The 14887-nt window shown below is 25.1% G+C and overlaps 3 protein-coding genes across 3 annotated transcripts; 1 reads left to right on the plus strand and 2 right to left on the minus strand. All coding sequences in view use genetic code 6, as the record gives it.

Annotated features, from left to right (window-relative positions):
- Positions 1-251: 251 nt before the first annotated feature.
- TTHERM_00070920 (ATPase, histidine kinase-, DNA gyrase B) lies at positions 252-3622 on the minus strand (the record flags this gene model as incomplete). The annotated part of the gene is made up of 4 exons (XM_001007830.2): positions 252-1267; positions 1355-3082; positions 3178-3312; positions 3367-3622. 4 exons carry the CDS (start codon positions 3620-3622, stop codon positions 252-254), a joined length of 3135 nt encoding a protein of 1044 aa, XP_001007830.2.
- Positions 3623-5427: 1805 nt separating this feature from the next.
- TTHERM_00070910 (hypothetical protein) lies at positions 5428-11884 on the plus strand. The gene is made up of 12 exons (XM_001007829.2): positions 5428-5649; positions 5713-6051; positions 6174-6539; positions 6595-7082; positions 7141-7689; positions 7750-8219; positions 8270-8532; positions 8609-9498; positions 9641-11080; positions 11131-11256; positions 11311-11687; positions 11743-11884. Exons 1-12 carry the CDS (start codon positions 5574-5576, stop codon positions 11747-11749), a joined length of 5391 nt encoding a protein of 1796 aa, XP_001007829.2. The 5' UTR covers positions 5428-5573; the 3' UTR covers positions 11750-11884.
- A 452-nt stretch (positions 11885-12336) lies between these two features.
- TTHERM_00070900 (ABC-type multidrug transport system, ATPase and permease component) lies at positions 12337-14713 on the minus strand. The gene is made up of 2 exons (XM_001007828.2): positions 13556-14713; positions 12337-13501 (listed from the first exon to the last, which is right to left on the minus strand). Exons 1-2 carry the CDS (start codon positions 14670-14672, stop codon positions 12447-12449), a joined length of 2172 nt encoding a protein of 723 aa, XP_001007828.1. The 5' UTR covers positions 14673-14713; the 3' UTR covers positions 12337-12446.
- Between the last annotated feature and the right edge of the window lie 174 nt (positions 14714-14887).

Here is a 14887-nt window from a genome sequence, read left to right on the forward strand (position 1 = left end):
CAAAATTGCTTTAATAAATTTAATTAATTAAAAATACTTACCAGTATTTTTTAAAATGGGTTAATTTATTTTATTTTAAAAGATTTTTATTTATTTTAATTAATTAAATACAAATAAATATAAATTAATTTTTAAATTAAAAAATTTAATATAATTTTATTTGCTTATTATTTTTTATTCGAAAATTAGAAATTATAATAAAAATAATTCATATTAAATGCCTTGAAAATAGCTTTGTTTAGTTTTTATTTTCATAATTAGTCAATTAAAGAGTAGATCATATTTTGAAATTTAGATTTATCTACTATTGGCTTACTGATAAAAGCAGAAATAGAAAGTCCTAGCAATTCATTATCATATTTTTCTTAGGTATCTGCTGAAACCATTATGATTAAAGGCTAGTGAATACTTTATCCTTTTTCTCTAATTTTATGAGCAAACTAGATCCCATCCATAATAGGCATCTGCACATCAGAAAAGACAATGTCATAGTCTTTATACAAAAATTGTTTGAGAGCTTCTTCTGCAAATAAAAACTCATCTATACTCACACAACTAATAGGATTTAAATGCAATTTTAGAGTAATTAAATTATATTAAGAATCATCTACAATCATTATATTTATTTTCTTTTTTCTTTACTTCTTAGTATCCCTAATTTGCTGAGAGTTTTTGAAAATTTACTAAAAAGTATTTTTATGCTATATAATATTTCTCTACATAATAGCCTAACTTAATGATGAACAATCTATTTAAGCAAGTTCAGTAGGAATATCGTCTTCTTATTCATAGTTAGAAGATAATTTTCTAATATTATTTGCTAAAATCGATCCCTTTTTATAAGATTAGCTAAAATTCCATTCTTAGGAGCTTGGAGAATTAGGTTGTTAATCAATAATTTTAGACAATTCAATATTCTATTGTTGTGATAAAATGTTGTTAATATTAAATTAATTTTAATTATTTTTAATTTAATCTTAGCTGTTACTATCTAAAAAATAATTATTCTTTTAAGAATATACTGTAGTAGAGTTTAGATTCAATATTCGAGGTTTTTCTATCTATTTTAATGGTGAGTCCATACCAAACTCATCTTTTATATAATGATATATATCGAATTCATTTTTCTCACTATCATGAGTGTAACTTTTTAATATTTCAAAATAAAACTTTGATCCTTAACCTTCTGCTGAATCTACCGAAAATCCCGTACCTTTTCCAAGCATTTCAACAAATTTTTTACAAATCGTTAATCCCAGTCCTATCCCTAATTTAAAGAAATTCCATTATAAATATGTAAATAAATAAGTTAATCAATAAATCAATCAATCAATTTTTATAATAAATTATCTACCGTTTTGATTTAAATTTTCTTGATTAAATGTCTGGTAATCTTTAAAAAGTTGTTACTTAATTTTGTCTGACATTCCTATTCCAGTATCCTCAACAGATATTCCAACAAGATTTTATTCTAAATTTTCTACTGCAGATACTTTAATGTATCCTTAAATTGTAAATTTTAAAGAGTTGCTCACTAAATTCATTATTATTTACTTTACTCTATTTCTGTCAGTGTTAAGTGTTATATTCATGTTTGAATCTAGAACCAGCTTTACTTATTTTGATTAAACCTAAAATGAGAAAATATCATAAACCTCCTGAATGACTTCTGATAATAGAAATTATGATACATTTGGTTTGATTTTAATTTTATTGTTAAATTTAGAATAATCTAAAATATCATTAATCATATTCAATAACATCATAGAGTTATTATAGATTAATTATAAATACTCAAGTGATTGTTTTTTCTATTATTAATGGTTTTATTTGTTGCTACTCATTTTTTAATTCTATATTTAGTTGCTCTCAGAATTATAAATGCAATTTGAATTTGTAACTTCTAATTTAGAATCTAATAGATTTTAGTTCTTTTAGTTCTTTTAAGAAAATAGCGAAAGTTAATTTGGATATCTAATGTAAGATCCATTAATATCGGATTAGTTTAAATATTTAGTTGACCCATTAGCATCAGATTGATTTTAATATTGAGAAGATTATTCACTATATGTTTGCATTTCTTATTATAAGTTTGTCTTGAGATAATCAGTAACTGAGATTATGCAGTTCAGAGGTGTCTTCAAATCATGTGAGACTGTTGCTAGTAGCCTATCTTTGTATTGATTTAGCTGCTACAAGTGATTATTCTTTTTTTGGAGAGACTCATTCAAGAACAAAAGTAGAATGCAGGGTTTTTTGCTCCAGATACAAATAGCATATTTAGCTCTAAAAAGTTGGGCATCAATTATAAAATGCTTTTTTGATTCCATAACATCAAAAATCTCAAATTCTTAGTTTTAGTAATTGTTTTGTGCTTCCTAATTTTATTTAAATAAATCACTTTTCAGTTGGCATTATCCAGAAACTAGTTCTTAAAGGATATCTTCTAGGAGATATTAATTTGTTTGCTTCTCTTAGAAATTCATAGATCTTTCAGCAATTTTCTCATATGTATTGATTGTTTGGAGCTTAAATTTAATTTCAGACAAATCAGATGTTTTAAACAGCTCAGTACATTTTTAATTGGCGTATTCTATTTTAATTTCATCCCATGACATAACAGAATTGTTATTTTCAAGGACACTGTTCTTTTTTTAATTATTATTTTACTGAAAGTATTATTTACTGCCATTTTAGCTTTAATTATCTGTATTGATCCCATTTAGTGTTTATTTATTTAAGATGTTCAGTGAATTCTTTGTTAAATAAGATTATAATGACTACTGTAGATCATCTTTGGAAAGAATTATCATTGAATAAGGTATTAACTTATCTATGAAATTCTATTGCAAAGACAGTTGCTAATATTTAAAATGAAACTAAATAAATTATTACTTTTCATTTTTATCTTTCATATAAAGTATCAAAAGAAGAGTTGCTTCAAAAAAGAGAGCATTAATATTTTCTTATTCTAAGAAATAACTGTAACCAAGGACTTATAGTACTATCATTGCCCCAACAATCAAAACAAATTTAACAAGCCAATTAGAAATATAATTTAAAATCAATATCATCAATGAAGCTTATTTATTAAATACAAAATAATTTTTAATCAATTAAAAAATATTGTTTTTTGATTGGATATTTGTAATAAATCGAGATAAAAAGAAATTTTACCATATCTTCTAACATCAAGCAAAGTTTGGTTGAAAGAACATTCCATTTTTATTAAAATATTTGATAGTACAAGACCGAAAATAGTAAATATATATATATTCGTCATCCAATAAGATGTTTTTGGAAACTTTTTATCTATAAATAAATTATTTTTAAATTATTTCAATAAAATATATTTAATTCAGTTACTTATAATTATATTAATTATGCTAAAAATTAAGCTCAGAGAATAGATAACCCAATTAATCACATTTTTATACTATAATATAAGATTGACAACAAGACAAAATATACTATAAAAAAGGATGAGCTTTGAAAAAAGAACGGTAAACCCTGCTTGCAAATCAATCTAGTATTTATTAAATAGATTGTTCATCCTCTTATCTTAAAGCTTCAGAGAATAATTATTTATTACATCTCTCATTTATTCTTTTCCTTCCAACATTTTATCTAACAATTAATATAGGCTATCAATTAATATTAATTTACTTCTACTATATATATATAGATATACTGATTATTTATTTATTTAATAAAATCAATAACGCAAAAACTCCAAATATACTATTCTAATAATTTATTAACTTTTAATTCATTATCATATTTTTTGGAAAATAAATTAGCTTTATTCAGTATTATTGAACTCTTCTTTAAAACTTAATAAAAATGTTCTCATTATAAATTCCTTCAATCAAAATAAATTATTTTTTATTTTTAATTTAACTTAATTATTTTTTTTTGTCTTTTTTCTCTTTTAAAAATAATCATGCAAAATCAATAGGGCTATAAAATAAGAAAAAATTGACTGTGTAATTAAAAGTCTTCATTTTAATAAAAAATTTAAATTAATTAGAAACCAAATGTTAATTTATATTATGGATATCTATCTATCTTTATTTCTTTTGAAACTATTATAATTTATAGAATTAATTATATTTAAAAATACCTTTGAAATAATGTGCATTAAATTAAGAATAGAAATATTAATAACTCAATTTTTGATTTATCTATTTTTGTTTAAGGCATTTTAGAAAAAGATTGTCAATATCTATCCATCAATCTAATCTGCAAAAATTAGTTTGGATGATAATTTAGTTTAATTTTTTCTAGCAAAATAAATTTGATTAAAATCTATTAAAATAAATTAAATAAAATAGCTATCAAGATAAGTAAAAATATCTTTTTTGTATTATTTCTAGCAAATATCTTTATATCAAAATAAGCTACCAATTGATTATGAAGTTATTAAATTTAAATTTTTTTTGAAAAATGAATGTACTCCTAATTATTATTTTAATAAAACCTAGAGAATTTCTGCTATTATATTTTAATTATATTAATAATTTATTAAAATTGATATTATTTTAATATAAATTATACTATGAAATTTATTGATAGCAAAAAATGATATAGAATTTTTTATTAATTTTCGAAATTATAATTAAATTGAATATTTTACCTCTTAATTTTTTATAAAATGATAATAATAAAAAAATTAAAATGTATTTAAAAAGATTAAATTTATTTTATTTGATAATTTTTATATAAATTCTCAAACTAAAATAAAGAAGATATAATTTTATTGATGTCATATTAATGATTATATTTTTAAAAAAGATTGTTTCTTTTTTCTGTAATCTAAACTAGGAGTTCTAATAAATCAGTAAAGATACCTAAAAAGTCAATAATTGAAGAATAATATATCTTAAAAAATAATTGATCTTTTTTAGGAATAAAAAATACAATCAGTAAAATTTCTGATTATAACTTTTCTTTTATTTAAAAATCTTATTTTTCAATTTAAAAATATTTCTTATAAAGAAAATATAGTAAATGATAAATGATAATTGTAAGCTATAGTTATAATTCTTAAATACTATTAAATAATTCATACTAATTAATTTATCAAATAGCAAAAACTAATGGTTTAAAATCTAAAAAGAAGATTATTAGAGAGTAATACACATAATTTATATATAAATATAATTGTGGTTAAATTATAAGTATTCTAATTAGTGAGTAAATAAATATTAAAGTAAAGATTGTGGTTATAAATAATAGAAACTCTATTCAATTATTATTTAAATACACCGCATTACATTTTAATTTTTAAATTTTGGTAGAGTACTCAAATAAGACGCAGATACAACAAGATATTAAATGTAATACCTAAAAATTAGTATTGGCAAATACCATAAAATTTAATAGAGTAATTATTTTTCTGAATATATATAAAAAATACAAGTATACTTTCTTTCCTCTACAACTAATCATATCAATTAAATAATAAAAAATATAAAAACAAGCACTATACACTTTATATATAAAGTAATACACAATACTAAATAATAATTATACCTACTGTTGGATAGAACTTGTTCTAATACCATTTATCCATGCGAAAACTTAAGAAATAAATTTTAATTACTATTTTATACTTTTTAGTGTAATGCTTTGTTGAAGTATTAACAGGTTTTCTTTTTTTCAATTTTATCATCATTTTAAATGATCAAACATTTTTAATTATTTAATTAGTTGAGGTAGTGGTTGAATAAAGTTTAATTTAAGACTCAAGTTTTGATACAACTGGTTACTCAAGTTCATCAACTTAATCCTGTAGTAAAACTTCTGTATCTGAAGTAAATCATAAGTTTTTAGGACCAATTAGAAGCTCGAGCCCTGTAACAAAAACGTATACTAATCTTCCTCAACATTTTTTAGCATCTGTTAGAATTGATTTTGTTCTTGTTGATAATTGGTATTAAGATCTATTTAATCTATACTTTGATGGTAAGTTGATCACTGAATAAAATTATAGTGCGGATTCTGGCCGTGATTTTTGCGGTTCTTCTCCAGATGATAGGTTTTATAGAGGTAAATTGTTAATAAATTGAAATTAATTTTTTATGGTATGATATTAAAATAACAATTTATTGATTTTTGATGCTAATCAATAAGAAAAATAAATTATCACAATTTCAATAAAAATATAAAAGGTTATTGGTCTATGCCACACACAGCCTCTACTCTTACTCTTAAAGTAGAACTTTAAGATGTTAATGGTAATCCAGATAAATATATTTTATTTAGATAGATCTAAATCTCCCTTGATACTTGTGACTAAAGCTGCTCAACTTGCTATGGAAGTTAATATACCAACTGCTTGACATGTCCTAATGGAGTGACAGATGGAAGTGATAGATGCTATTGTCCAACTAATCAATATGCATCCAATTAACAATGTGTAGCTAGTTGTCCTACAGGATAAGCTCCTGACATCAATGGATTCTGTCAACCATAATGCACTCCTCCTTAATTTTAATTTTAAGGGATTTGCATTACACCAGATCCTAATGTTAAAAGTAAATTTCTTTTAAAATAATCAAAGTTTTTTAATGAGTTATCTTAATAAATTAGATATTTAATATTAACTAGCTTATGGTTTGTTTTCAAACAACTTTTCTGCTATAACTATCTTTAATATGGGTTGGAAAATATATAATATGGGATAAGTAGGAGTTTTTTCTGATTGTGGAACCAATAGAATATTCGGAGGTTTTGCCATCGTTAACAAAGGTACATACATGGAAATTGTTTTTGCAAATCTTCCTAAACATTATAACGTAAAAATTATGCTTAAGGCTCTGATGATTGATTGGGATAGTAATGCAAATGTTACAATAAGTATAGATGGGACAGTTGTAGAAACACTTACTGCACCATCATCTGGTGGTACATAAATATGTGGAAATACAAACAAGAATGACTATGTTTATACTTTAAATAAACCTGCATATACACATTCTAATGCGTAGCTAACTGTTACGATTAATACTAATTACTAAAATACAGATGTTTACACTTTTGGATTTGGAATTAGAGAAATATAAATATATTTAGATTCGGTAATCATTTATTTATTATTTTAAATGATCTAATAAAAAATTAATAATTTAAATAAAGTGTCCACAAAACTGTTAATAATGTGATGCAACTGGCTGTATTAACTGCTTCCAAAATTTTTTACTATACAAAGGTAAGTGCTATTCTCCTTGCCCAGCAAAAACATTCCCAATTGCAACATTAGCTATACCTATTTGTTAAGACTGTTATTCAAACTGTGCTTCATGTTCAATAGGAAACGCATCCAATAACTGTGATACTTGTAACACAGGTAACTTTTTACTCTTAGGAACTTGTGTTTCAGATTGTGGAGATTATTATTATGCTGATACCAACAATGTATGCCAATAATGTGATTAAACTTGTCTTAGATGTTCGGGTCCTCAAGCTGATAATTGTACAAAGTGTTCATCACCTCTCTATTTAGATAAAACTAGTAACAGATGTGTATAGGGTCCAAACTGTCCTTCAGGTACATATCCAGAAGTTTCTAATAGAACTTGCATGCCTTGTAATGTAGTTTGTCTAACCTGTAATGGAAGTTCTAGTACTAACTGCCTTACTTGTACTAATTATTTAGATGTTAACACATGCGTCTCATAATGCTCAGTAATATATAATTTTTATTTATTTAGTATTTTTTAACAATATATTTTTTTTAAAAAAAAGGTTGGAAAATATGCATACAGTTTAACAAAATCTTGTAAACCATGTGACCCTAATTGCTACGCTTGTAATATTTAGGCTACAAACTGTATTCAATGCAGTGCTCCAAATTTTTTAGATAATTCCAAGTGTTCACCGAATTGCTCGGCTGGCAAATATGGTGATACTACTGATAGAGTATGCAAAGTATGTCCTAATAACTGTACTAATTGCTTATCAGGATCTCTTTCTGATTGCACTGGATGCTCTTAGGGTTATTTTTTAACTATCCTAAACACAACATTAATTTCAGGTACTTGCGGATTAAGTTGTGCTAGCGGTTTTTGGACTGATACTACATATAATTAATGTAAGCCTTGCTTTAGTAATTGCGCTACTTGTAATCCTCCAGGAACATAAAACTCATGTTTAACATGTAATGCTAACTTTTATCTTACTGTCTAAAGCAGTTGTGATGCTAAATGTCCAGATAGGTATGTTAATATTTTTTGTATTCAAAATAAAAAAAATATTGTTAATTTAGATTCTTTCCAGACACTACTAATTTAGTCTGTAAACCTTGTCATAGCACATGTCTTTAATGTACTAACTCAAGCAATTAAAATTGCACAAAATGTGATACAGGAAGATATTTATTGCTGATAACAACAAAAGAAGGCTCTTGTTATATTAATTGTCCAGATTCTTATTATAATGATGGTGTATCAAATTCTTGTTTAAGTTGCTTTGGTGGATGCAGGACATGTTCAGGACCTCTTAGTAATTAATGTGCAGCTTGTTTGCCTGGTAAATTTTGTCTAGTTTAATCACTTTTTCTCAATTTTTATTTAAATTAAATATTAATTACCATCAAAATAAACAGGTTTCTATTTTTATAATAATTAATGTATAAAAAATTGCCCTGATGGAACATATGCAAACACACAAGCTCTTGTATGTGAAGAATGTAATTTAACTTGTAAAACATGCAATGGACCTTTAGATAATAATTGTGCTAGCTGTGGAGGTACAAGATATATGCTTAACAATTAATGCATATCAAATTGTCCTGATGGTCAATATAATGATATACCTACAAATACATGCAAAAATTGTGATCCAACTTGTAATACATGTTATGGAGGTTAGCCAAACTAGTGTGAAACATGTACTAACAGTAGGTTCTTGAATACAAACACTCATACTTGTGACACTGTTTGCCCTAACGGCTAATATTCATAAAAGACTCCCCAGTAAATTTGTAAACTTTGTAATCCTATTTGTAATACATGCTTAGGACCATCAGATTAATAGTGTTCAAACTGCCCAGATAATAGGTTTTTGTGGAATGGTTAGTGCTTGGCAAACTGTCCTATTGGATATTTCCGTATAAATAATCCAAATTAATGCGTTACTTGTGATTCAACATGCGCTCGTTGCAACAACAGCCCTTTACCAACTTAATGTATTTCTTGCAATCCAGGAAGATATTTGTATAATTAAGAATGTCTTTTGTAATGTCCAGATCACTACTATGGAGATACCACTTTAAATATTTGTAGTTTATGTGATAAAACCTGTAAAACTTGTACAGATGTTAATTATAATAATTGCTTGAGTTGCTATAAAGGAACATATCTCCTTAAAAACACATGTCTAACTACCTGCCCAGTGCACTATGTTCCAAATGATTTTTCTTAAACTTGTATAGAATGTCCTAAAGAATGCGCTACTTGCTTAGTAAGTGACCCAACCAAATGCACTAAGTGTTAAGTAAACTTATTTTAAAATCTATTAAATATAATTTATAATAATTCTTTGAGGAAAGAAAACTTTGATTTGTAATTTTATTTAAATGAATATTAAAATTAATTAACTTTTTACAATTTATAAAAAATCATATCTAATTAAATAGACTGGATGGTATTTACTTGACATGCAGTGCCTGTAAAGATGTCCTAATACATACTATACAGATTATGATACTTAAACCTGCCAGCCATGCTGCTAAAACTGTGAAGTATGTACTGGACCTAACCCATAAGATTGCTAAGTATGGTTTAGATAGAGTATATCGCTGTTAAATTTGCTAATATTTTGGATTTTTATTGGAAAAAGCGCATATTGTGCAATTGTTTTCTTATTAGGTTATTACTTAGATTCTAAATTTAAACCCAAAGGTCCAAGATTACCATTTAAAGATCCAAGAGAAATTCTTCCATACACTAAAATTGCACCTTTACCTTAGATTGGAGCAAGTGGTAATGAAGTTGCAAATCGAAGAGGAAGAAATGGTACTTTAAACCCAAATACTATTTCATAAAATCCAAACGGATAAAACCCAGAAGATTAAGATTTTTAGAAGCCGCCAAATTTATTTGTAAAGAGCGGTGGTTTATTAGATGATGAAAATCATGATGATGATTTCAATAGCCCAAATAAACAAGGAAAAAATAAGAAAAAACCATTCAATCCAAATACTCCAAAAAACCCTTAAGATGATGAAGATGATGATAATGATGGTAGTGATGATGATTAAAGCCCTAATAAGCAAAACCCTAACGAAGATGATGATGATGACGACGACGATGATGAAGACTAAGTTTAGCCTAGAAATGCAGGAGATACATAAAAGTCAGAAATGTCAAATGGAAATCCAGAAAACTCCAATAATCCTAATAACCCTCAAAAGAAAGGAATGAAGTTTTTAAGAAAAGTTATACTCCGTCATGGTACTTTAATGAAATTAAGAGGTGATATCCGTAAGAAAACAGACAAAGAAGTTCTTGATTTGATTATTCCAAAAGGTGAAGAATCAGAAAACAAAAAGAAGAAAATTGGTGCAGATGGTATGGTTGTGGAAACTATTGATATGGTAGAAGGTGATGACAATAATCCCAATGAAAATATTCCAAAAGCTTTCCAAAGAAAAAAATCAAAATAAGGAACTGTTACTTTTGATAATACTTCACCAAATAGCAAAAATAAATTAAGAATTAATAAGAAAAAAAATTCTACCATTCCTATGATAGGAGGAGGTGAAAATAATGAAGATGATGATGAAGATTAAGATGATTTTGGACATCTCAATAAAAATCCTCGAAATGGAAGTAGGTAAGGAGATTAAAATAAAAACGATAGGACATAATCTACTATTTTTAACCCTCATGCAAATGGTACAACAATGTTAAATCAAACTACTAATACTCGTCCAGCAACTGCTAATAGTGGAATTTCAGATAATAAAGAATTATTACAGAATTAACCTACTTTAGGTATTTTAGCAGAAAAAGAGAGATCAAACAAAGCTAATCTTAAATTCCCTAACGGAGTTGGGTATTTTAGAACTCTTCTGGTAATTAAATTTGAATTAACTTATAAAAAATTAATTATTTTTTGTAATAGGAATTCTATGAATTAACAACTATATTTATGCATTACGACTATGATTTAGAAAGACCTCTAAGAGCTCTTATTTTCTTTAGCAAGCTTCTTTTTATCTTTTGTATAACAAGACCTTATGATAATGATGTATGTTATTATTTCTATTTAAATGCAAAAAACTTAAACTATATTCATTTTTAGGTTCCTTTAGTTGGTATTATTCTCTGTATGTTTGGTTTGAAGATTGTTATGAACTGTTTGGAAAGAATCATGACAAAAATATCCAGATTTTTCGACAAGTTACTTTTCATATTCTTTGCTAGTGCTGTCATATATTGCTTATTTAATACTTTTTATCTGTTTTTACCTGCCTTAGTTTGGGTTAGCCATTCTTAAGATTGGAGTTGGAGTTTGAAGTATTTGATTACGTTTGGTGTAGATTTGCTGTTTTTCTAAATTGGCTATTTTACCATCTAATTTTATGTTACAAAGCACATTACTTTCTGCCATTTCTTAAGTTTACCAATGAGATTATTAGGATATCTCTTTTTCAAAGAAAACATTTCTTAGTTCATTTCGTAAATTACAAATTTAATTATTATTTTATAAACATTATTTTTTTATATAAAATAGAGTATGAAAATCTTTAGAAAATAACTAAGAAATGAGTTAACTAATAAAAATAATTTAATTATTACTTAAAAACTATATTAATACATATATATTTTCAAAATTATAGTTTGATATAAATTAACTCATAATTAGAACTTTCTTTAAAATTTTTGAAAATAGAATTTCTTTTAAAATATCAAAAACAAAAACTAGAATTGGAGGTTTATTTTGTTTGTATTTTAAATAATATTTTTCCAACTCCAAAATTTTGATAAAAGTTGAAATAAAATTTTACTTTTATTTTAGATTGAGCCTCCCTCCATCGATGTGAGAGATTCGATTCTCATATAACTAAAATTTTTGAAAAAAGGAAATATTTTGATAATTTATTGTTTATTTTATCTAAATGAAAATACAATAGAAAATTTATAAAATTTATTTAATATTTTTTAATCATATTTTATAATTTTTACTAACTGAATTTTATTTAAGTATTTCAAATATTAAATATTTGAAGTATTTTTTTTCTATTTTTTTGCTTTTTTTATAATTGATTAACTGATAAACATTAAAATAATTAAATTTTAATAAATACTTTGATGAATTTAATAAAATAATAATAATTTGAAAGGTTAGTTATTTATTTATTAAGTAATATATTGATAGAAATTTATAAAAGAATACACTTATTAAAATTTTTTGTAATACTCTATTTATTCTATTAATCAATCATCTTTTTTATTTTTATAAACATCTGTCTCTTCCTAATAAGCTTTATAATGCTTAGATTTCTTCTTAGTTTCTAAAGGTGAATTTATATTTTCATCAGAGCTGTTATTTTAGTTATTTTTTAACTTTATATTATCTAAACTTTAGTTACTTAGATTATTAATACCTAAAGTAGAGGCATTTTCATCGTTGTAAAGCTACCTATTTATAAGCTGTTTGTAATAACCATTCAAATCTAATAATTCTTTATGAGAACCCTATTCTACTATTTAACCTTTTTACATTACATAGATTCTATCACAGTTAACTATGGTGCTAAGTCTATGTGCAACTACAATAATTGTCATTCCTCTTTTTTTAACAAGTTAATCAATGTACTGTTATACTTAGAACTCACTTTCAGCATCTAAAGAGCTAGTTGCCTCATCAAATATCAATATCTTAGGTCTTTTAATTAATGCTCTAGCAATAGCAACCCTCTATTTTTATCCTCCACTTAGTAGTAATCCCTTTGATCCAACTAAGGTATCTAATCCATCAGGGAATCTTTCTCTATCAAAAACAAATTCACTAACTCCTGAGATGTCACATACTTCTTTGACAATTTCCATGCTAAAAGCATCAACACCATACACAATATTTTTTAATATAGTGGTATCAAACAATACAGGTTCTTATTGCACAAGGCCAATTTAAGTTCTTAAGAGACCAATGCTAATATCTTTAACATTTTTACCATCTATCAATATTTAACCTTCATTGACATCATAAAATCTTTCAATAAGTTTGATAATTGTAGATTTACCACTTCCACTTGTACCTGCAAATGCAATAAATTCTCCACCTTTAATCTAAAGACTAATATTTTTTAATACATATTCATCTTAATTCCTGATATTGTATTTGTAGCAGACATTTTCAAATTCAATATCACCTAATAAATTTCTTCTTTTATTTTAATTATCTATTTAGCTTATTTAATTTCTATCTGAGCTAACATCACTGTTTGTTACTTCATAACCTTAAATTGAAATTGTATTGTCATCCTTTCCTATTTGTAAAAATGAAGGCTTTAAAAATAAAAATTATGAATAATATGTATTACTTTCTGGTTAAGTAACATCAACATATATGTACTCAGACAGCCCTTATTCAGGTTTCTGATTGAAAAGTTTTACAATAGCTTCTACCATAAGATACATATTCTAATCATCAAGTCCTATAAGCTCTTTTATTGCATTATAAACCTGAATAAATGAATTAGAGTATTACAGAAGAGTTGTTATAGTACTCACTTATGCAGTCTTCTATTCCTAAATGAAATACATAGATCCATAATAAAGCACAATAATTTTTTGCAGCCTATCTAGAATTTCGCTAACTGCATCCATTTTTGAGTTTTAGTATTAAATTTTAATACTTTGCTCAGATATTTTTTCTAATTATTTTTAATAAGTTTATATTTCTTTTGACTCTCTACCAAAAGCCTTCACAGTCATTACATTTTACATAATATCCTAGAATGTATTATCCCTATCTACCATATCTTTAAAATTATCTTTCGCTAGATTCAATTTCTATTTATTAGAATAGTGGTTCCAGAAACCTTTTAAAGCACAAAAGACCAATAAGCATAGTGAAATTTTAGTGCTTTTATAAAAAAGGAAGTAGCAATGACCTATTGATCTAAAGATAGATTTAAGTTATCTAAATATTCTATCACCACAAGCTAAATCCATAACTGATCTAGCTCCTTAATTTGCTAATTGCTATATATGCACAAACTTAGTCATTTCAAAAAATGAAATATCTTTTGAGAGTATCTGCTAAAATATTTCAGATTGAATTTTTATTTCTAACCTTTTCTTAAATTTTGAAATAAAAATCTCTAATAAGGGCTCAGAGACGATTAAAAACAGATTTTAGTAAGCAAATACTTTGATGAGCTCTACCATCTCATCTGTTTTTCCTTAGATAGCAGCTTCGATAAAATCTTAAGTAAAGAATGGCTAATAAATATTAAAATATGTTTATACAAACAAAACAACTTAAGTTAAAAGAATCATCTTCCATTCAGATAAAAAGTATCTGAGCAAGAACTTCCTTATCTCAATCTTAGATACTTTATCAAACTAAGATTCTTTTTTTAAATTTTCTTTTTTCAATTCATTGTGAATCTTTCTATAAATGTGCTTTTCTGGTCCATAACCTTTTGTTTTCATTTATTGCAAATAACTTATTAATTAATTAACTTATATTTTTAATTACTAATTTTATTGGAAAAAAAAAAATTATTTATCAGCACAAATTAATAAACTCTATTAGAAGCAACAAAAAGATATGATCAGAAAAAAGAGTAAAATTTATCAATTAAATGTTTACAATACGATAACTTTAAAAGGAGTCTTTATAGCCTGAATAATTTACTGAAAAATGT

The sequence above is a fragment of the Tetrahymena thermophila genome, assembly GCF_000189635.1.
Source record: "Tetrahymena thermophila SB210 genomic scaffold scf_8254811, whole genome shotgun sequence".
NCBI lineage: Eukaryota > Ciliophora > Oligohymenophorea > Hymenostomatida > Tetrahymenidae > Tetrahymena > Tetrahymena thermophila.